This window comes from Calonectris borealis, chromosome 1 (assembly GCF_964195595.1).
Source record: "Calonectris borealis chromosome 1, bCalBor7.hap1.2, whole genome shotgun sequence".
NCBI classification, from domain to species: Eukaryota; Metazoa; Chordata; class Aves; order Procellariiformes; family Procellariidae; genus Calonectris; species Calonectris borealis.
In genome coordinates, this window is record NC_134312.1 from 201,296,914 (window position 1) to 201,321,338 (window position 24,425).

General features: G+C 37.1%; 1 protein-coding gene across 1 annotated transcript in view; it reads right to left on the bottom strand.

The window, feature by feature from the left end:
* Positions 1 to 398: 398 nt before the first annotated feature.
* RNF17 (ring finger protein 17) overlaps positions 399 to 24,425 on the bottom strand; it is a 52,073-nt gene continuing 28,046 nt past the window's right edge. Inside the window, exons 23-39 of the mRNA XM_075140003.1 lie at positions 21,021 to 21,242; positions 19,911 to 20,061; positions 18,634 to 18,752; positions 17,773 to 17,863; positions 16,831 to 16,946; positions 16,185 to 16,504; positions 14,548 to 14,711; positions 13,602 to 13,721; positions 12,456 to 12,536; positions 11,636 to 11,778; positions 11,469 to 11,493; positions 6,885 to 6,995; positions 5,001 to 5,157; positions 3,502 to 3,637; positions 1,972 to 2,161; positions 1,494 to 1,595; positions 399 to 1,113 (exon numbers count right to left, since the gene is read on the bottom strand). Of these exons, the coding sequence (XP_074996104.1) occupies positions 1,497 to 1,595; positions 1,972 to 2,161; positions 3,502 to 3,637; positions 5,001 to 5,157; positions 6,885 to 6,995; positions 11,469 to 11,493; positions 11,636 to 11,778; positions 12,456 to 12,536; positions 13,602 to 13,721; positions 14,548 to 14,711; positions 16,185 to 16,504; positions 16,831 to 16,946; positions 17,773 to 17,863; positions 18,634 to 18,752; positions 19,911 to 20,061; positions 21,021 to 21,242 (2,245 nt within the window). The 3' untranslated portion in view covers positions 399 to 1,113; positions 1,494 to 1,496. The remainder of the gene's footprint in view (positions 1,114 to 1,493; positions 1,596 to 1,971; positions 2,162 to 3,501; positions 3,638 to 5,000; positions 5,158 to 6,884; positions 6,996 to 11,468; positions 11,494 to 11,635; positions 11,779 to 12,455; positions 12,537 to 13,601; positions 13,722 to 14,547; positions 14,712 to 16,184; positions 16,505 to 16,830; positions 16,947 to 17,772; positions 17,864 to 18,633; positions 18,753 to 19,910; positions 20,062 to 21,020; positions 21,243 to 24,425) is intronic.

A 24,425-nucleotide genomic window follows, 5' to 3' on the forward strand; every position in this document is an offset into this window, starting at 1 on the left:
AGAATATGTACTAAAACTTCTACTAGTATAAACAGGCAAGCTACCCCTGCAGCATGCCTGAGCAACACTCTTGGGAGAAGTTTCGTACACTTGCTTTCATGTGATCTCGAGGGAAGAGACATGCATAAGGGTATGTGTGTATGTGCACAAACATGGGAACAAACTGAAACACAGGAGCTTCCCTCTGAACATTACGAAACACTTCTTTACTGTGAGGGGGACTGAGCATAGGAACTGGTTGCCCAGAGAGGTTGTGGAGTCTTCATCATGTACGTTTTTTTCCTTGATAATCTAGACAAAATTCTCCATGGGGAGACTGAAAGGGGCTGAGCTTTAAATGTAGAGGATATACTACACTAGTAAAGAGACATCCAAAGAAACCTTACATACAATAGCAGTAAGGAAAACAAGCTTGCATGCTGAGCAAGCTCCTGTTTATTCCAACACTTTCAAGTGAACACTGCAGCTCCAGGACCAAGGACATCCAAAACACATCCATCTCATCATGACTGAAAACAGAAAACACAGCAGCAATGCAAACATGTTCGAGAACAAAGACAGTAACACTCCCTCACCCCTAACTGTTCACTCCTGATCCCAGACTAGGTTACTGGAGAAGTCTGTCACCAAATATGCCTGAAACACAAACAAGAGTTACATCGCAGTAATAAACCTATCATCTTCCCTCCAAGTCTGCTAATGAGATACTAGAACAAGTGTGCCCAGCATCAGCTTTTTATCTATTTCCTTACTACTATACATTAATTCCATCTACTCTTATGAGAAGGATATCACAGAACAATACTTAAGGCTCTGAAAATGAGAGATTGAGATGTGAATATATAGTTTCACTATTTCAAGATTTAGAAGCGTTGAGAACATTATCTATAAACATAGATTAGAAGAGTGCTTATTAAATGGGAGGGAAAAGGACTACTTAACATGGAGTTGGCCAAGAAATTTGAAAATCCAAGTGTCCAGTATTCTCTGTAGACAACACATACTATAAAGCTTTTCATGTAAAATATTCCATGTTTGACTAGACGTATGGACATCCATATGTTATCACGGATCTATCTGAGAACCACTGGCACAGGACATTGAGATCAAATGCTGAAAATGAAGCAAAACAATTAATTTTGATTGATTGTTTGGGCACAGACACTGCCACACATCTGCCAGTTACCTTCTTCAGTTACTAGCAGCAAAAGCTCTTTTTGTTATATTGCCTTAGGGCTCTTTGTTTCAGTACCTATTAGTTCTTAAAGCTATACTGTGGGCTTTAGTAATGTGTACGTAAAGAAATGCAATTTTTTTAACAGCATTTTTTTTTATTATTTTATTAAAAGAGTGGAAGTGTGGACAGAAGGGATTTTTTTTTTTTAAATAAACTCTAGTTGTAAACATCACTGACAGTTAAGACTTTCCTTAAAACTTTTGAAATCATACCTTCGTAATGATATGAATTTGTAGTTTATATTCACTGTACTTACATGTCACTCATCCAAATCTGCAAGTCCCATTTCTATCAGTTTCATATGAACTAGGTTTTGGTCGTCTTCAAACAAAGAAATGGTGACTTCTGGTGAAAGAGCCTGAAAACCAGAAGTTGACAGAGTTCTGACCGTAACAGATTTAAATCTCAGGCTAACCAATAGTAAAAGTTATTTTACTGGCTATACTACTCACTGCCTAAATGGAGCTGTGAATACACAAAGAATATTTCTGTTTTTAAGTAAAGAAAACTCATTTTGAAACAACAGGAATGCTCAGAAGCTTTTTGTTTGCAGGATTAAGAAGAGCACCAGGTGATTTTCTCTCTTCATCAGCATTCCTCTGTGGTAAATGGTTCACATTTTTAAATCATGAGGGTTCATAGTAAAACAAATACTCAGAAATTACACTCAGAGTGCTAGTAAGCATTTTAGGCTGAGCAACAACTAGGAGGAAAAAAAAAGAAGTGTTTCTCACAAGCATGGAAGCAGAGAGCTGTTTTCCTTCAACACACTCCATCATAGCCCACAATGCTTCCACACTCCATTCCGGGGAATAAGGAATTCTCTCCACGTTTTTGTTGTATAAAGCAGGTTTAAATCCAGCCAGCAGAGCTCGTACTGCCTGAACAGGGTACTTCAGTAGATGGTAAGGTATGTGACGCAATCTAAAACAAAAATGAAAAATGTTTGCCTGCAACAATCCACCTGTCAAGCTAAACTGTCAGTATGTACATAACGGTTCATACAGGAGATTTACAGTGCAGAAACTGGGATCAGAGCCCTTGCTCTACAGTAACATGCCAGTGTCACACCAAACAATTTATCAGTAAGGGCTAGGCCCTCTAAAGGACTTCAGCAAGTAACGATCAAGAAGCAGGCCAGTATCACACAGACCCCTCAGCCCGCCAGGCCCACTGGCTTGCCATTACAATGCTTGGGGAGGAGTCTCCAGCACCCAAGACAGATTCGAGCACAGGAATGCAAGTGCAAGTCATCACAATGCAGGCTCCAAATCTGGTGCGTCTGGAAAATGACATAGACCTTTGTGGTCCAAAGTGCTTCACGCCTGGATGTACTCTAGACACACTACTGGAAATTGGTACCTCAGTTTTATATTATCATCTCCCCATTCTTCTATCTTTCTATACCAGAAGCAAGGGAATGGCGAAGCAGAGCAGAAGTGCAACCCTGAAATAAAACACACACCCTCTCCCATGACCCTAACAGTCCTTGAAGCAGGAAATCTGTTCAAATTCCCATTTTGCCTCATCTTCAGCAAGGACCTAGAGATCTCCCAATGAGCTCAAGAGCAATTCAGTGTGATTAAGCAGTGTGTGTATATATATATGTAAAGTGAGAGTGCTTGAAGAGAGAAAATTCAAGACAAGCTTAGGAGACCCTAAACGCTTGGGGTGCTTGAGACCCTTAGCTGACATCTGTGTGTCAGCATAGGATCAGTTCCTACAGCGGCTCAGCACCAGGCAGAACAGGGATTTGAACTTCCAATTTCCACACAAGCAGCACAGGGTGTGTGCCACTCAGATACTCCCTTATCTTATTCCCCAGCTGTCTTCTACGCAGATTGCATCGCAGAGGATCAGAGGATTTGTTTGTACACCTGGAGGGCTCAGTCCCTGTTTTGTGTAAGCTTCTTGGGTGCAAAAGCAGATTATAAGCATGAGCCTACTTCACAGGTTAAGTAACCTGAAAACAATGAAGAAATCTGATATTATAATAATGGGCTTCTCAGAAAAACCTGAGAAAGAGAAGCAGGTGCACAACCCCATACCCTGTAGACAGAAATTATTTAACCAGCCAACTAACTTTCTCTCCAACTGAAATCTAATGCTAAATTATTATAAATAATATATCTAGTCATATAAAAATAAATAGTAATAAATGTAAAAATACATACACATATTATAAAATACATACTTACAAATAAAAGTGTATACATACATACACATATAGACATTTTACATGCTTTTTTTCCTTACGTATTTACCTGCTTGTTGGGACAACTGAAAAACTACCATAGTCAACAAACTGAATCAGGATCTTAACAGGGTCAAATTCTTCAACGGCGAGGAGCTTTGCTCTATACCATAAACCATCCTGGTATTCCACAAGGCAAGGCATTTCTATAAAAAGAAAAAAAACCACCACAAAACACCCCAAAATATACTCACAGTCCAGTACAAACTAACTGAACTTGAAAATCCATTTTACTTTGTGACCGAGATTAAGATTTTTTCTTTCTTCTCTAATTCGTACTACTATTTTGTTCTATGCATCCTCCAACTCTCTCTGAACTCCAACTCACAATCATCAGTATGCAATTTAAGTCAAGTTTCTCTACCTCACATGGCAATGATGAGAATTAACAGAAAACTAACAGATAGTGATCCAAACTGTTTAACGTTTAAACTTTTCAACTTCAACCCATTTGCACATTTCAGTTAGTAAACAGATCGATCTGTAAGAGAATAGACAATAGTCTGGAGGACACTGGGCAGATGCTGCCTAAAATCTCAACCAGAGTTTTACTAGTTGGTAGAATCAAGTACAGCAATAATGGGTTTCTTCACAAAGTTCTACACCCACATACTTTATGTTATTTTAGGCCCAACAGCTGCGGACAAGAGAATTAAAGCCCATCTTTTGCCCAATCAGAGAAATCCAGAATTAAAGTGAAGTGATGCTCTTTAGGGTTCACATAATTTCTAACTCTTGGTAACATGATTTTCTGTACATAACTTGTGTCTTTCAAATATTTTTCACAGTTACAGCTTCAGTGACAGTCACCTTAAGGGAAAAGTCTTATTTTTGCCATATGCAATCTAAACTCAGTTCACCAACTTTAACAGGCATCAGAAGTCTGAGTTCTTTCCATCATTTTCCAGTGGAGCAGAATGACACAGAAGTCTCAATTTCATGAAAAGTAAAAACATAGTATTATAGAATAGAAGAATCATCTAGGAAGAAAAAGACCTTTAAGATCATCGAGTCCAACCGTTAACCTAGCACTGCCAAGGCCACCACTAAACCATGTCCCTAAGCACCACCTCTACACGTCTTTTAAATACCTCCCGGGATGGTGACTCAACCACTTCCCTGGGCAACCTGTTCCAGTGCCCGACAACCCTTTCGGTGAAGAAATTTTTCCCAATATCCAATGTAAACCTCCCCTGGTGCAACTTGAGGATGTTTCCTCTTGTCCTGTCACTTGCTACTTGGGAGAAGAGACCAACACCCACCTCGCTACAACCTCCTGTCAGGTAGTTGCAGGGAGTGAGAAGGTCTCCCCTTTTTTTTTTTTACACTCCTTTTTTTACACTCCTGATTATAGTGTATCATATGATTATAGTGTAGTGTTACTCCTAACTCTCCAAAAGTTTTACTTAAAGATACATAGAAATATAATTATTCCTATTCTTCAGAAACAATTTCAGGCTTTTTGTATATCCACATGAAACAACAGGGAAAATAAACACACTAACATACCTGTTTGGAAGTGCGTTAAAAGAGGAAGAGACTCCACACTTTTATTGCACCATTTCAGGGCTTCATCAAGGCTCTCCAACTCCGAGTCACAGTTGGCATCTCCCTCTGTGGTAGACTGCTTCATAAGGTTCTTAGAAGGATCAAGGGAAATATATACCTACTCAAAGAAAAGGCTCTCGTATTACAATTTTTGCAGATGACTTAGAACCTTCAAATTCCATCAGCGATCAAGGATTATTAGAAGATTACTTGTTCCCATCTTTGAAAGGTTCAGCACATCCTTGCTCCCCTTTCTTCTTTCAATTTACGAATAATTTCTTATTTACACAAAATTTTTTCCAAAAGCAGAAGAGTCATGATTTATTAACACCACATTTCAATGTTAAAAAGTAAGAATGAAAGGAACGCACATACTAGAGAATATACCCATATGAGATTTCACAGCTGTGTCTTATTAGGATTCCTCCCTCCTGCTACTTGGTAAATAATCTCACTTCATAATATCAAACCAAAGATTAATTTTAAAGTTAATGAAAGAACAACTTCTGAAATGGTGTTTTGTTTGCTATGCGAAGACATTCCATTCACCTAATTTATAACTGGATCATCAGTATAATGCTGTAGGTCAAGGAAATGAAAGTTTAAACAACATGCACAGGCGAATTAAAATCTACATAACAGCTTCTAACTGAAATGTCTTTTTTTTTTTTTTTTTAAAGCAGAGCCATTTCAGAAATTACAAACAAATTAATGGGTAGGTTATTATTTTTTCTAAACTCAGCATTATAATTCACTAGCCCGGAAGAAAATTAATTTTGATTTTCTAATTTGTACACAATATAATCAAGCTGCAACTCCATCATGCAACTGCTACTTAAATCTATAGGGAGTCCAGAGCAGATCTAGTGTTTACAATTATATAACATGTTCAAAAGCAAGAGTTAAATCATTTGCACAAAATGAACCAACAAATATTCATTATTTCTCCTAGAAGAGAGGAAGCAGAATACACAATTTAAGAAAAGCCCTTTTCTAACATACCCAAACACTTCCATCTTGTACTTAGTCAAAACAGTTGTATATGTACACTATATATCTTTTTTTTTTTTTTGAAGATGTGTATACTCAAGTGAATTAGTGGGGTGAATTTATATTAGACTATGATGCTGAATTTAAAGCAATCACTTCAGTACCATAAAACCTGTTATTTGCTTTACAGATTTACCAAAACAACGACACAAGCACTTCAGTATAAATCAATCCACTCAGAAGATGGCAGATTTTGTAACACGATCAGCTTCTCACTGCTTCCTGTTCTCCTATTTCGTCATTCAACATTCAAAGTCCACATAAGAATCTTTTATTTGATCAATGAACATTACATTCCGCCTTGTGCCTGGGAGACTACTAGACGGAAGCTGTGTGGGTTTACACAAAAATCAATGATCAATCATCGACCAAAGGCAGTAAAATACAACTGCAACAGCCAGAAAATGTTCACATTACTGTACAATGTTCCAGTAATGTAATTTTTGGAGAATAAAGAAGAGATAAATCATTATTGTTCTGCCAAGTTAAGATCCAATGACCTATTTTCTTATTATACAAGGTGAGTACCAAACTGCAGTATTGTAATTCTTGAAATTAATTTTTTTAGGGAAATGGTCAGTATTTATTTTTCCCAAGAGGCTATTTCAACTAAGAGTTCATTCAGCTAGTTGCACTGCACAATCGTCTGTATCAATAACTCAGTAGCATCTTGCAACCTTACTAATCCTTTTTTTATATTATCTAAAACTGTTAGCCATGATTTCCTTTTCACCAGCATGATGGGACTGCAACATTTCCTGTCTGCAACATATATGAGATGTTTACAAAACGTACCTCCTTAGGGGACACTAAATGGGTAACTCTGACAGGAAAGGTATCCCCTGGAATAGGTAGCGGTGGCAACATGTATGAAGGCGAAACAGCAACATCTCCTTCAAGTAGCTCCTAGACCAGGACAGACTTTAGTCAAGCATCATATTTAGTAACAAAATGCAAACCAGTTTTGGTATGATTTCTCGTTCAAAGGAGTTATCTAATAATGTAAACAGTGTGTCCTTGATGAAAAAAATATTAATCAACATTTCTTTTCAATACTCATTAGGTTTTTCAAAAAGCTTTAGCTAAAAGATAACAGAACAGAACTAGTTAATTAACACTTTTAAAATATAAAGAATATATCTTTGAAATGGTCCTTACATACTGACTTGCTAACTTGATTGACGTTAATTCAAAAATGCATTAAATATGGAATTTCCTTTTAAAGAGAGAAAATATTTAGAAAGAAAAACTAAAATAATAGCAATTAATTGGCACAGATTAACCTGAATGCCATGCCCAATGTTACTGCAGTTTGCCAGAGCAAGTTATCCCTTAAGAGAAAGGCAAAGGATAATTTAACTCCTTAGCCACCAGAACTATCACTCCTTCAAAAAGATAACAGATTTTGCAAAGTACCGAATACATGTTGTCTCAGTAGCATAGCATGCTCCAGTGAGTCTTCTTCTAGAACCATGTATTTTACAGTTTGAGTTCTACAGGCCATTAAGCTCTTTTGGTTTGTGACAAAATAAACTTTGGTGCATTAAATTATGCCTTTATAAGGATATATAGCACATAGCTCAGCTGGATCATGTCATGAATACCGCTCCTATTCTCTCTTTACTTTAACATGATACATAAAAAAGGTAAAATTTCTCTAAAATACAGTTTATTTTTACACATCTACTTGATGAACAGTTTTCGTTATGCCCAGAACAAAAAGTGGAAGCAACCAGATATACGTAACTGCAAAATAAAACAATAAATTCTGACCCTTTCTTCCCCCTGCATAATCTGACATAGGATACAGTAAAAAAATTCCTCAGACTTAACTAAGAAAAAACAGCTTTTCCATTGGAAGTATATACTCCTAAGATTGAAAAAAATAATCTATATTGATAAATACTAGTAAAGAAAGGATGTCTAACTATATCATAGACACATACAAACTAAATGCTAGATTTCTGCAAAACAAATCAGGAACATTGTGACAGGCCACCTGACTACACCTGGCTCTAAAGATTCAACTTAAACTCCAGCTCATTCCCAACTGAGCACTGCACATAGCTCAGCTGGGTATCTTAGTCAGCTCTTGTGTGTATCTTTGAAACAAAAACTGCATTCACATTTCTGTTGTTAACAGTCTTATTGTCAGTAGATTGGCTACTGCTAGATATACCACACTTAAGCATAGACAGTCCAGTTGTAAATACTGATACTAAAAAGATGTCCTACCAAGACATTTCGAACAGTTGTCCTCCATCTTTCCGCCTTTGTGTCTATTCTTTAAAATTTTAAAAATGGCTTACATTCCTTATTACATCTGTAAAGCCATAACATAATGTATTTTTAATATGTAATTTACACATCACATAATACTGTGTACTTAATAAGGCAACACAAGAGTGCTTTTCAGCATGAAGAATTTAATCCAAACTAAGTAAATGGTAGGCTGCAGTGCAGTGTGTTATGTTGTACTTCCTTCTCTACCACAAGCAAAGCTTTGTTTATGAACAGCCTACATGAGCCCACCCAGTAGTGTGAGGCATTAAAGACATCCGTAGGATGATGAAGACCGAAGTGATAGTCTGGCAAGTCTCAGGTTCTGTAATTCCCTGAAACAGACAGGGTATCTTAGACTTTACTCTCATATTGACAAAAGGAAAGCAGAAAGGGCTTTCTATCTAGGTGTTTGCGGGATGCTTCTCCACTAGTCTTGTTGCAAACATCAGTGACAGGTCTTCTTGGTGTCAGAGATGGTGGGACTTACGACCCACACAGCTGGCCTTCAACCCACATGGCTGGCCTTCAACATATGCCCAGACATTTGACACCCCCATCCTTCATCCAGGCTTGTCCTGATAAATTCCTGACAAGGAAACAACATCTTAGGGTATCTGGCAGGTCTTTTAGTTATACAGATCATTGGTTTTAGAGGAAATTAACTGCCTATTTGAAAGTGGGGAATAGGGACAGGAGGAGTAAGCCTTCCTGCAAGCTGAAGTGCCAAACCACACAGCAATCTCAGTGCTAGAATTTGTATGATGCATGCAGTACTGTAACACCAATTGCAGTATCTGCTCTCATTTATCATGGAAGTCCATGCAGAATCAGAGGAGGACGAATTAGCCCTTTGTATGCTGCTGCTTCTGCCTAAAGACTTCTCTCTCTGCCTGAAAAGACACCGCGCTCTCTCTAGAATTGCTGGCAGACTGAACAGCTCCTGGTGATGCTGAAAGCGTTCAAATGACTACAAGTCAGTAACATCAAATGGCTTTGCATGAAGTCTTTTCAGCATTGTCTTTGTGTCATTCAGAAGGCAGGTGCTAACTGAATGAATGGCTAAGACGTCAACAGCAGTTTGAAGCGCATCTCTCCTCCGACCTAAACTAAACTAATAGACTATTCCAAAAAACAGCACTGGCATTTCCAGGGGTGGATTAAGATGGAACAGTCTGGTCAAGTGTTTGCTCAGATTATGAGCTTAGAATCTGAAGACTTCAAGTACTTCACTGTAAAGGGGCTGATATGCAATCCAGTTAAATACAAAAATAGTCCGTATAAGGAATTTTGAACTGATTTTGGTTCAGATGGTTGGAAATGGTTTGTAGTCAACTGCTGTAGAAAAAGTAATTCTAAAAACTGTTAGTTAAGTCTGAGCTCAGAATGAAGAGATTAAAAATTTGTCTGTCAAATGAAGCAAGGACATATCCCCCATGCCTGAATATATGAGCACAAGGCAGCACCTGGCTACTCAGTTCTGACTCACGGTAAAGAAACAAACAAAACCAAGCAAACAAAAGCCCCCCCATCTCCCAAAAAGCCAAATCAAAAAATAACACAGTATAATGGTGTTGTATATATAAGTAAGTATGCAAGTGCGTGTATGTGTACACATAAACATACACATACACCTAGAATGAGATTCACTGCTGTAGGCTCACCACGCTTGGGGTTCTGGTGTACTCTCCAATATCCTACTGCCTACTAGGGAATTTTCTGGCTAATGACTAAGCTAGGATTGTCATATGGTAATGAAGACCAAATTCTAATCTCACCCTGTGCAGCTCAACAGAACTGCATCTCAAAGACAATTGATACACTCTGCACAGGTGTAGTGGGCTCTGCATAAGCAGCTATTACCACTATTAACAGAATCACAACACTCACAGAAACAGAATGCAGTCTTTATCAGATTACTTACCTGAAAACACAGATTTGAAGTAATGAAATAAAGTTACAAAACTATAAAATAATAAAATATATAACAGCTATACTTTATACAATAATAGTATCCTTTAGTCAATGCAGTATATCAGTTGATTTGTGAGGATGGCTGCTTAGCCTCTACAGCTAAACCCAAAGCTGATTATGTTTCCACATTCTCAGAGCTGCATGCTTCCTACTTCTGCTATTCTAGAGATTCTGCTCCTGGAAGCAGCTCGAGCTCTGGACGCCTTGCTCCTTTTTTGGTCCACAACGGAACACCTCCGATTTTAATTTTCTTACAAATTGTTCTGAACCACTTATTCCTGGAATGGATCTGCTTAATGCTATATTCCAGGCTTTCTGAATGCTTCTTGCTTACAACCCTTTTACACAGCTTTATTTTTGTTTTCCAAATGTCATTTTTGTTTTAAGGGTACAATCTCATATCAAGATCCATATTTAGTTTGCTGGAAGTGTCATGTGCGGACTTTATGAAAATGCAACAAGAGACTGATTTACAATTAGGTTTTCCATGGTTACTCAGTTCTAATACACACAGAGATTTTTGTAACTGCATCACAAGTTCACTGGTATACATGCCAAGACTTACATCAGCAGTGCCAGCAGCGTACCCTGTATTGTAAAATTATTTTCTGAAGCAGAGACTCATGTTGTAAAGAAAAATATATTAAAATATATTAAACAGAATTAAAGAGAAAAATGCAACAACAAAGCCTTCGTAATTTAAAGAAACCTGATCCTCAAATTTCAAGAAAAAAAAAATACAGAGAAATTACTTACCTGATTTTTTTGTGTTAAGATAATGAAGTTTGGTGAAAATTTCAATCCTCCTCTAAAGAACACCAGATAAATATCCCAGACACTTGAAATGAAGAACCTAGGTAACTCCCTTAGAAATCACTAGGTTTATGCTGAAATACTTGATTAAGTTTATTTTTTAATATCTCCATCCTTGGATATATTTCTATGATTAATTAATCCCTTCAAGTGATAAAAATATTATCCTACTCCTATCCTATTACATTTCAGAGGAACACAAAAACCAATTGGACTTCAAACAGAAATGCAAAAATCTGTAAGGAGTCCAAGAACAAACTCTTGGCAATTTGCTATTCCATACAACACATCATATCAACACATCATATTTACACTTGTTATGCTACAGAGCTGTGTACTTAGTCTTACTGCTGTTTACATCACAAAAGTCTGCAGAAATCTAAAAAGAAATAACAAAATGTCAAAGGTCACAACAAGCAACCGAGTAATCTTTTTTAATGTCAGAGTAACAACAGCAAAAGACACACACACACACACACACACACAAAAATCTCACCAGCTCTGATATGTCCTGACAATCTTCAGCAACACAGTACTTGTGGTATGCCATGAAGGAAGAAAGCGACATTCCACCAAAATACAGGTTGATGGACAATTTACCCCATGGGTTATCTGGTAATTCCTACTTACACAAGACAAAATAAGATTATAACAGTAATAGTGTGACTGAAGTTTTAGAAATAGTGACCAGGAAATTCAGACCTGTCATTCCTATATGCACCATACTTATTCATCAAAGATACAAAACCAGTAAGGATGGCTATTAACGTCAGTTATGACACAAATGGGAATACATCTCTGGAATGGCAGCACTGACTACTCAGTCTAACACTGAAACATTATCCCATGTTTGCTCACTCAACAATAAACACTTGTCTTTCACAATTTATCATTAGAAATTAAGCCATCTGAAATTGCAGACAATACAGATTATGTGTTTCCCTATAATGTTAACATATTAATTTAAGCATGTCCATACTTAATTATGCCAAATTTTAATAACTTAAAATTGAATTTAGAAGAATTTATGCTGTTGGTAGATAGGTTGCTTGCCAGAATGACAACACAGAATACAAAAAGGACCAAAAAATATTAACCCCTAAAGGACACATTTAAGGCCTGAAAACCATAATAAAGGTAAAGTCATAGGAGAAATAACTTCAGCTTTGGGTTTTGTTTTGTCTAAGAAATATATTTACTGCTATACTCCTTCACCTATTATTCTTCATGTAAGGAAAAAAAAAAAGAGAGAGAACAAAAAGTAAGCCTCATTCTACATCTATGAATAAATCAAGCTACCTGAACATGTATTTCAACCTCTTCATTTGTAAGTAGTTCTTGAAGGCAATCTACTGCATCCTGCTGCCAAAAATTTCCAATCTATTTGGTGAAAAGCCAAAAGAAACCCCACGCGTTAAGATGCTGACAAGTAATACTCTTACTATTCTTAACATAGTAAGATGAAAATATGTGCCCATCATTCACAAACTTATTTGAAAACACTCATCATTAGTTTGATTTGTCTACAACAGTTTAAACATTATCTGCTATTTGGTACACTAAAACTTACTGTGTGACAAAGCCAACCAGCAATTTTCAGATTTTGAAGTGGCTTAGAAAGAGATGCTGCTTGCCAAGTCTAACCTTTACTATATACATAATAATGTATGTGTGCACAATTACCCGAAGCATAACCCAAAGATAGAGAATTACACTCAAAGATTACTTAACAGACAACAGAAAACACAGGATACTTTAAATACTTCTTTTATTTCCTGAAATATCTGTTTGCCTCCCAATCCGTAGGCTTATAAGCCTGTCTTTCTTAATCTATCAGTTGAACTGCTTCCAGCAATAAAAAGGTTTTCCTTAAAAATAAGTTTAAAAGTAAGCTAGTCATTTCATTAATTCACATTTACTAAAGGCATCATTCAAATTTTAGTAAGATGTGATGATATGTGAAGATGTTATTTACTTATCAATTACTTACTAACAAAAACCCCTAAAACAATTCATTTGTATTAGTTTAGCATAACAGACTGTTTCCTACACAGCTAAGTTCAGAATGATAGAAACACTTTTGCAGGACTTGAAGATTTACAATTTTCTGGCCTTTTTGCATTAAGAAATCCAGGCCTTACTTCTTGTTGCTGCTATTGCAAAACGAACTACCACTTCAGAGTATCATCCTGCCAACCACTGCAGTGTCCTGTCTCACAAAGATTTAATTCCAGTGACGGCTGCTTTTGAAGCATGGTCACTTCATAAAGCAATCCGACATTTCCTAATAAAAGGCTGCCTTGCTGAAATGATCCTCATCAGCTACTCTGAATCCTCAGAGGCAAGAAAAAATACCAGCAACCAGTCTCAACCTTTGTATGACCAAACAGTGTATTGATTTGAGTAACTACCTACTAAAACATCTTCAAATTTACCATTACTCACTGGTACTGTCTTGTAGAGCTGACATGGTATGCAAAATGGAGGAATACCAGTATACAATGTAGTTGGATACAGATGACACTGAGGAATCCTTTCTACGCAACCATGGTCTATGTACTGTACCTATATGAAAAGCAAAGCTTTCCTGAAATAATTCCTGTTTTTTTAAGTCAAGTTTAATAAAAGAAAGTGTTCATTTACAGCATTCACTTTTCTGGAGGAAAAAAATAATGGTTTGCTGATAAGTAGGTGATGTGAAGAAGTGGAAATGAAGGAAAGGATTAAAAATCTGGTACGACAGTTTCTAAATTTGTCTTGCAAGAGATCCTTTTGTGTAATAACCTACAGCAGTTTAAATTTGAAAGAAATAAAAAATTTGTGAACTAGGATAGTGTCAGACTTGCAAATCTACGTTCAAAAAGCATGAGCTGACTCAAGAGTTTAGATGAGACTAACTGCTAATTAGAAAAAGTAGCTCTATACTTGTGTAGCAGAAAGAATTCAAACCAAACAGCCAGCCACTACTTTTTGGGTGGCGATAGGGTAGGGGGAAGCTAAACCTAAGTATTTTCAAAGCATTCCACATATGATAACAACAACAACAACAAACGAAGAAAAAACCTAAAAGGGATTACTTACAGGTGATCAAGAGATTTACTTAAGAACATTTACCACCACAAGGAAAACTATAGGAAAAATTGTGACAACTGAAATAGGCAGACAGAATTCATCTTTAAAATAAATGTAAAAATCACAACAGTTATCACACTTTTAAGCAGAATGAGCATCTGGATAGTCAGGTCAGCTGAATGAAAAAAGGTATGATCATAAGTTTATTTTAGAGGATTAGATTATTTGGCCTCCCCCTCCCCGCTTTTTTTTTTTTTTTTTTACATACATGTGCACATGTTCATGCACACACACACACACGACACATAATCAAACTTACCTGGAGAGTACTACCACCGAGTTCTACAACTTTACCTCGATACCACATGGTATCTGATCCTCTTACAACACAAGCTTCTCCCTTTTTCCAGCAGTAAGGTTCCAGAAGACCAAGGCATTTGAAGTTACTTTGTATTTCAGTCATCAATTTGTTCAGTTCAATTTCTGGGGGGAAGGAGGGAATAAAAAAAATTCAAAATAGTCTGTAACATATTAGCACAAACTATTTCAATCACTAAAAAGCAGCAGATTCAGATGAAGACATGTATAAACATAAAATACATGTGCTGCTCCAAAAAATGTTTTCCAACACTGATAAAATATGTATGTTCCACTTCTAGTATATGCAAACAAGTTACTACTTAAACAAAAAGTAAACTGCATTTCCAGTTGAGAAGTCGTTAGTAATTCCGGATTCTAATCTCAAAAAAGAAGAGTCTGTAAATTTTGCAGTTGACACCTTGGCAGCACTAATACAAGAGCCACTCCATGAACAAGACAACAGATTCCCAGAGACAGTGATAACACAAAACAGGTGTCCAGAAGACCCTCTTCTGCTATGGGTACAGTCTACAGCAACAACTGCAAAAAGAATACAGTCTTGGGTGAGTGGGGTTACTGTATGTTGAATTTTAAAGTTTTATGATATCATCTAATAGTTAAATGTACTTGTAAACAAAAAAAATTGATGTTCTCATATGGAAACATTAAAGCACAATATATTTAGGACAAGAGGAAATGGCCTCAAGTTGCGCCAAGGGAGGTTTAGATTGGACATTAGGAGAAATTTCTTTACTGAAAGAGTGGTCAGGCCTTGGAACAGCTGCCCAGGGAAGTGGTGGAGTCACCATCCCTGGAAGTATTTAAAAGATGTGTAGATGAGGCCCTTAGGGACATGGTTTAGTGGACATGGTGTGTTGGGATGACGGTTGGACTCGATGATCTTAGAGGTCTTTTCCAACCTGTATGGTTCTATGATTCTATGATTCTATTATCATGGTGCTGAAGACTGACACTGCATCTGTCAGATGACAATGTACCTCTTTCAAATAGTACAAACAGAAAATATTAAGATATACAGAATCTATCATAGTACAAAAAAAGAGCCCAAGGAAACTGGATACTGAGCTCACACTGAAGGAAAAAAATCCAGTAATACTTGAGAACCAGGCTAGCTTCCGAAAATCTTTACGACTGTATCTTCATTATTATTAGTAAAATGTATCACAATCTTGACATTATAAAATAAAGCACTTGCTGCTTTACCCAATACTGCCTAGAGAAGAAAGGCAAGTAACCTGCCCACTCAAGCGCCTGGGTTTTTTTGATTTCTTGGGAGGGCAGAAGGACAGGAGAGCTGATTTTGATGGGTTTAGGGACAGGGCGCCGCCCCCTGCGGATCTCAGTTTCCTCTGCCAGGGAGCTGCGGCATCTCTCCCCACTGCTGCAAAGAAAGGGGTGCAGGGGCACGCACCCCTCGACACCCACGCCAAAGGCCTCGTCACCTCCCAACAGGAATCTTCCAGAACTGTGTTCCGATACAGAACATGTATACTAGAACACATATCTGGTATATTTTGATATACCAAACCTATCACATTCATAGACATAAACGTATTTTCTTCTATGTAATCTTACCAAATGATTTTGGTATTATATAAATGGTTCCATCATGTCCAACGCAACTTACTACAGCTTGAAAAATTTTCATTTCAGGTATAATGGGGGATTTATATATTTCATCCATTCCTGAATGAAGCAGTGCCTTATATGTTTTGCATATATATGTTTTGCATTTCTGTTCACTCTCTGAAATAGTGATGTTCTCTTCTGGAGCAGCGCTGTTTTTTGCACGTGCAGTTTCTGAATTACAACCATCCAGTCGCGTGTTCTCTTGCTCTAGAAGTACTTTAAGGTGTTCCTTGGAGACTGAGCAAGCCACACCAGCTTCATCAGTTCTAGCAGATTCAATCAAATCATATCAACATATTAACTGATAAAGAACTTGGAATGTGCAAAAGAATAAAATAACAGAAGTAAAAAACCAAACACACAAAGATGGCAAATGCTTGTTAAAATACTGTCAATCATCTCATCTACCAACTTAGAGAACTGAAATCTGCAGTGGATACAATTAATAATGATATACTCAAAAAAGTTCACTAAAGATGAAGTTCTGTTGCTGCATGTTGTAGAGGACAATCCAAATTCTTGTTTTACTTATTAGCTTATCACAATGTGAATATGCGAGTCTGAAAGAATATAAAAATAAAAGTATCCAAACCTTCTGTTTCTAAAAGCCAAACCCTTTTTAATAAGGTGTTCTGAAATATCAATCAATTGTCCTGTTTCGTCTTTGCAAAGAATTTTCACAGGCAATGCACAAGCCACATCAGTTTCCTGGGAAAAAAAGGAGAGCCGGACAACGTTACAATATGCATCTCCTCTAAACTACAGGCATATTTTTCATTTTATTAGTACTGACTGCAAATCAGACGTTGTTGAACAATTGATGCCCACATCAGAAGACACAAGATTTATTTAATCCATGTCACAGTTCCCATCATTTTACCAACAGTTCTAAACATGACATTAAAAAAAGTAACAGAATGAACCCTTCCTTCTTCCCTTAGCTTTTTATTAGAATGAACTGCCAAATACTTTTTTCCTCTATCAGGAGCTTTAAACCTACTCATGAATAACTTTGCTCATCAGTGCTTTTATTTCCAGACACATTGTGAAACCTCACTGGCAGCTGCCAACAGACACTAAAAAAAATCAAACCCTCACAATAATTCTGTTTTTTTACCAGCGGAAGAAGTCAATTACTAATGATGTTTGTACAGTATCGGACTTGTTCTTTTCGTTTCTGAGGCTTGAAAACTAATATAGTAGCTGCTGAAATTATTCTCATCAAGAACTTGCTCATCTGTCCGTAAGAGTTGTCAGCATTCAGTGATCCCAAAGATGTAAATATTATTCTTCAGTAACCAAATATATCTAAGACTGTGTTCTTTCCACACTGGGTAGCCAAACTGCTCTAATGCTCCAGTGAATAACGAAAATAAAGCAGAAAAAAGAAAAAGCATCTTTTTCCCTACAGCAAACAGCAATCTAAGCAGGTCCACCCAGGACTTTTTTGAAGACTGAAAATATTCAGAAAAAAATTAAGTTAATAAACAACCTGGCAGAAATTTTACAAATACCGCTGGTTTTGATTACAAACCTGTATGATTATTTTTACTTGTGCGCCAGTTAGGTAATAGGATAAACATTCACACACTGTTGCTGTCCACTGCGTGCTTCCACCTGTTGGTCTAACATAGAACAAATCATAATCTCCTTTAGTACAAGAGAAGTTGGCATCTCCTGAGCTTCCCTTTACTGAGTTTTGATTTTTCTGAAACTGCCTGTACTGTCAGGGAAAAAAGACAATCTCTATTACAGTCAAGAGTAAAAATAAATGGTTATTCATCTCTGGATCTATATGACAGGAAGAATTAAAAAATATAACCTCAAAACTTCAATATGAGGAGGATCATGAGTTCCATAAGTATGACACCTGTCTTAACAGAACAAAGGAAAATCCATACTTCATCTGCAAATTGGGCTTTTCATATTCATTTACGGAATGGGTATTACAAACATGATTATTTTTCTTCACAGTATAGACAGCACACAAACAAATGCATAGGAGAATACCCTGGTTCGTTCTCTTTTCTACAATCTAGAAAAGACAGACCTCTTGTTTATTTTCATGAGATCTAATTAATCTCAAATTCTGAGCCAAGGAAAAAAGCATTCAGTGAAATAAGAAAAACCTCTATCATCTGTCCAGTATTTTATAATTCATCCTATAAATATTCTTTCTTTCTATAGCACGGTTTCTGCTTTACTGGTATGTAGCATAACCCTTAGGAAAAAAAAACCTTTATAAAACAAATCACAGCCGCCATCCCATTTCTTCTTTCTTCAAAAAGCAAACCACATCCATATCTTAGATAATCAGTGCTAACACACTGAAAAATATTAAGTTATGTCATTGTTAGGTTTCTAATACTGCTACTCAGTATAAGGGAAAGGCTACCTTATATCTGCCAAGGAACATTCTATTGCTAACGTCCTAATTATCGACATATTTTCCTCAAGTTTTCTTAGACAGCTGATATCCACTGTTTTTTCAGCTCCAGAATCGTAAAGTATTACCTGTTACAGACAAGAAACACAATGAAACAGAATCCCCAACCCCCCCTCCCGCCTTAGTGTTATCTGTAACGAATGATAATTCAAAGTATGCCTGAATAGGTAAACAAAATTCAAACAAACATTACCAGGATTCAACGAATGGCCTTTGCACTGAAGTACTCCATCACACAACAGAAATGACTACCACAGTGTACCAAGAGGACAAAACACACAAACGTGCTCAAAGGGGGTTAAACAACTTTACAGAGGCTGTTACTTGAACAAGAAAATTTCTTTTTCCCTGCTTCAGTTTGTTGGTACATTTAAATTTGTAAACCTAGAAACGCTGAAATACCTCCCCTCCACCCCTTGTGTTTTATTCTGACGTGGTTTAATAGTTGTTTGAGGGCATTTAGCCTTAGAAAGCAGGTAAAGCAAACCAGAAGTATAAAAGTCCCACTTCTGCTTCCTACTAACAAGCCGCACGGGCATAATCTGATGATGGTGGAGAGAACCAATGGTAATCCAATCCTGGATTATCTGTATGAATAAAAAGCCACCACTCTTGCTTTTTGAGCCACTCTTACTTTTGACCTTTTGAGGTCACGAAATGCCTCTTCTGATGCTCCTTACTCTTTTCAAATGAGTGCAACAAAATCCACATTTAAAGCAGCACTGTGTGAGAAGTCACTGTGGAAAATGTTACACCTACATGTCACAGTGCATCCCCATCAGTTTCGGGTTCAAGCAACAGCATGACTACATGTGTCCTGTGGTGCTGCACTCAATTCAACTGGCTCCATCTTTTAGCAAGGATTATTACGTTTGAATTAATGTGAGCCTCAGGTTCACACAGCTTCTGGAATCTAAGCTAAACTGTTAGGCTATGGCTTGGAATCTGTGCTATGTTGCCAAGTGTAGCATAAACATACACAAAGTCAACCTCATGAGCCTTCTGCAACTAGCAGGTTCCCTGCTAAAGGCATCTGAGCTTTGATGAGACAGTAATCTTATTTGCAGCAATGTACAACGTAACTTAAACTCTTGACAAAAGCAAAAGGCTGTATGAGAAAATATTAACACAGAAATAAGAAGCAAAGATTTGACATTATTTTAAACAATGAATGCTTACAAACTTTGAAAATAAAAGTATGAACCCTTTTATCATAACAGGTTTACCTCTGCACTTGTTTCAGAGACAATCCTGTTTATTTGACCTCTTTGCCACTGTTTCAAATCATGTACGTAAACAGCACAGTGCATACTACTTTCCCACTTCACAGACTGTGGCTGGGATTCTTTGTAGATGGTAGCCATCTTCTCCTGTAAACTAACATTCAGAAAAACACTTTTCTAGTGCTAAAATTTTATCCAGTGAATAAAGGGTTTATTTAGTCCATTACTGCTTAACAGTAGTTTTAGTAACTGTTTTACAAACACACAATATTGTAGTTTTTCTTCATGACATGTTAGAAATACATGAAATGGAGCTTCAAAACACATGCAATCTGATTAAAATTCTGTAAAACTATCACGTTTTCTTAAATAACGGAATTAATCTAAGCGATCCTGACCCTTCTGTATAGCACTATTTAAAAGATGCACTATTTTCTCTCAACAACTTGAGAGTGTGGTAGTCATTTAGTGTCACGACTAATTCAATGGGACTCTAGGTAGCTACATGCAAGAAGGTAAAAAGATGAAACAAGGGAGAAATAAGAGGCAAAAAATAAGCAACTTGCACTAAGCAATGATATTTCCATTTAATTGTCTTCAAACAGTACACACTATTACCTAAATGTTATCTAAGTATCTACCAAAGGAAGTTCGATATACTATGTCTAGAAATTGCCTTCAAACTTTCCTAACAGCATATTAGAATCATGTTGGAAGAAATAACTTGATTGCAGTTCTATGACTTAGGATACCGCTATTATTTAACAAGATTTCTAAGAAGGAATGGGGAGGAGAAAAGAAAGAGCAGAAAGATTTGATCTTTGTGGACAGTGTTGCATTTATCAGGCCCCAATACTTACTACATTAAAACTGATCTGAAACAGGAGTTAGATCATGTACTTAATTTAGAATCACAAATATTTAATAAAGCACAACATAGTGCCAATCTGTCTTCTGTTCCTATACCTTCCTCAGAAAAGCAAGATAAGCCAACAGCATTCAAGAGTACCCAGTGCCAAATGCAACCCTAATCAGAGTTTGTTCTATAACTATACTTCACCAGTTTGTAATAAGAATGCCTTAACTCGAGAAAAGTTCTTTGAATTTTAGTACCTTTTCAGTATACTTTCTGATGACAGCCACTGTATAAAGATTTTACTAGGAGACACAACATGACTAACTCTCACTTGTAGCTCTTTCTTAAACAGTGATTTGAAATCTCCTTCATCAATGGATTCCATGTCGATAGGATTTAAAGTTTCTGAGGTTTCAGGAATTTCTTCTAGAGGAACATCCCATATTTCATTGGTCCATACAGCAATACTTTCAGTGTACCTGTAAAGAGTATAAAGTAATTAGAATGGAAGTTTAAACACATTTTAAACACATTTAAACAAAGTGAAAAAGAGCTCAATAATCACAGTTCAACATGACAGGAATCATTCAACATGAAGAAGAGTGAAGAATAGTGAGTAACTTAGAAAAACAGAAAAAAAATCCCAACAAAAGACAAAAACATTTCTAAATGCTACTTCTGAAATACTCATGATAGTAACTTATTTTTATTCTCCTTCAGAAGGTATCCTTGCACATTCTACTGACAGATGAAAGCACTACGCAATATAGGCTGCCAGCAGAAAAGCAAACCTGACACAAATGGGCTGCTGAACATTAATGTTTGTGTCTGGCTTAAAAGACATCAAATTATTAGTATCATGCTTCTGGGAATCAATGTTGCCTCTGAGTGAAAGCTGCAACATTCAACTTCTAAGATGTGTAAATATTCCTTTCAGAAGAACAGAATATTAACATTTGTGAAACATTTACCTTTCTAGCATTCCCTGAGGATATAAATACAACACAACTAGTGCTAAGACTTTACTAAGTAGAGTACAGAATGAAGTACGGTCAGAATAATACCTTGACGGAAACTTGTTTAAATTGTGTGAACTGGATAGAATAAAGCTCAACAGCAAGCAAGAGTTGGCTAGTATGTATCTTGAGTCACAGACCAGCTTAGTACAAGTCTGTGTGAATTGTGCCAACTAGAGATGTAAGAGATTGCAGCTTGAAAAAATACCCTGTTAATGCAAAAGAACTGGCTTCTTGTAAACACCACTGACTAAAGGAGACAGAAAACATGAGTTTAACTGCTGTCTGGGCCTCCAGGAAGACACTCTCTTTTTTCCAGAAACCTGTCTTTTCCTTCACGGGAAGGAGACAAACTGCTCTGTAAGAGAGAAAATTCCGTAAAGTATTGAATCATCTACTACATACTGCTACATAATTATTTATGCAAACCTTCCCGATGCAGGTATTTTGAAACTGCTGGATGAAACAGCTAACTTGTAGAACCAGGAAAGAAATGAACTCATAAAATGGCTCATAAATATCCTTACCTTGCGTACAACTAGGTTGAACTATGAAATGGACAGAGGCAATCTGCCATGGAGAGTTCTCCACAGTGAAATACATGTTACATGTCTTACAACCCCCTCCCTAGTAACTCCAGTATAGCATTATCATTGCAGATCCATCAGAAAAAACAATCAATTTGGAATGAACTTCAGACTCCAAGGTTTCTTCCTGGAATTCTGTATGGACTACCTCCTAACACAATGCAAGAGTAAGGTTACTGATGTTTGCTTGTCAGCAAGTCAGCTTCAATCGAGCGCTGCGCTCTCCTGCTTATATAGTCTTATATTAGTTTAGAGCTGGCCTGGGTATCCCTCAACAGCATTAAACATATAATCATAACCCAAATGTGATTCTAAAGGACCTAAAATAGGTTTAAATTATTCACCAGTCTCTTGCCTTTTTGCAGACATCCATCTTCACAAATGGGAAATTCAGTGAGAAGAGTGTGACAAATGAGCTCTGGAAGGCTAGAGACCTATGCACACTGGAAAACAAAGCAAGCCCAAAAGCCCCAAGGCCCCCACAAAACAACCCCCTTGTCCCCATCCCCCCCCAATGGAAACATCATTCCAACTAAAAGACGTGGTGCACTGGGTGTAAATACCAAGGTGGTAGCTGAGGAGAAGGGTTGCAGGGGTGACCTCTGAGAGAAGAGACCGGGTGCTGCCCCATGGCGGACACAGCTTGTTTCAGCCGTCTCTGCAACAGACCCTCCACAGGACACGGCTGAGCCCCTCAGTGAAGCTGGTGGCACCTCTAATTTAATGAAGGGCAGAAAACGCCAGGGAGAGAGAGGAGGGAACAGAAGAGAAATAACACAGGGAACTGCAAGGTCAGAAGAGTATAAGGTATTTTGTAGGGGAAGAGGCACACTCCTGAAGGGACTGAGGCCCGTGCAGCGCCCACGCTGGAGCACAGGAAGAAAAGAGCAAGAAGGAGGAGCAGCAGGGAGAAATTGCTGCATCCTGACCACAACCCGCTGCACTGAAGGGACTGAGTGTAACTGGAGTGTAGAAGTGGGAGCAGAGGTGCTTGGAGTGAAGTTGAGCCCGAGGAAAGGGTAAGGTAGGTGCTATAAATGTTTGTCTTTGTCCCAATGCCTGAATCAGTAATTAAATATTTATGCTAATTAGTAATTAATTTAGTTAAATTAAGTCTGTTTTGCCTGCAACAAGTACTTGGTAAGCGATTTCCCTGTCTTTATTTTAGTTTTCTTGCTCCTGTTTCTTCTGTTTTCTTCCCCAACGAAAGAATGGGGAGTGAGTGAGTGACCAAAAAATCCACATTAGTAAAGCGATTAGTGTTAAACAGCAACTTAAAGTAACATATTCACTTGTTTGCAGGCCACAAGCAGGCATCTAAATATACCTGCAACACAACAAAATACCCTACTGACAGTGACAAAACAATTCAGCTGTTCAGGTTTAAATAAAACTGCTTAACTTAACAAAAATCTTATTAAAAATTGTGACTGGTACAAGAAAAGTGTTACTAGGGTTTAGTTATATTTCTGAGCTAAGAGATGAAAATCCACTTATTTGCTTCCTCCTGAAAAAAACAAATTCAGGAATACCCTTTTGGAATCAAAACTTTCTATTTAACAACCTTTTTATTTTTATCACTATTCAAAAATCATTAACAAAAGAATAATTATTGATTCCATGACTACAGCCCATGGATTATCTTTTTCAAAAGCCAACAAATTAAATGCAGCAGTGTTATCTCCTTATCAGCCTCATCTCCCCCAGCAGGCTTCCCAACTCTTCTGTCTGTCACTGTCATAGCTGGTTATCGGAAGTATTTGTTTTCTAATAACAGACCTTCCAAAGAGATGACTTACCTTAGGTGCAGGTTAAACACACAAAAGTGATATTTCTTTTCTTACTACAAGGAAATGGGAACCTTAATGATAACCAGTTTGGGAAGATTTGGCACTTAAGCACATTACAAGTATGATGCAAACATTTCACCTCCAACTTTTGAATCAGTTTCAATTAATTATGTTAGTCAAGATTTAGTTTGAGAATTCAACTATGCCAAACTACAGAGTTACACTTTGTAACTTATGTCAGTTGATGAATGTGATTTGTAATGAATTTA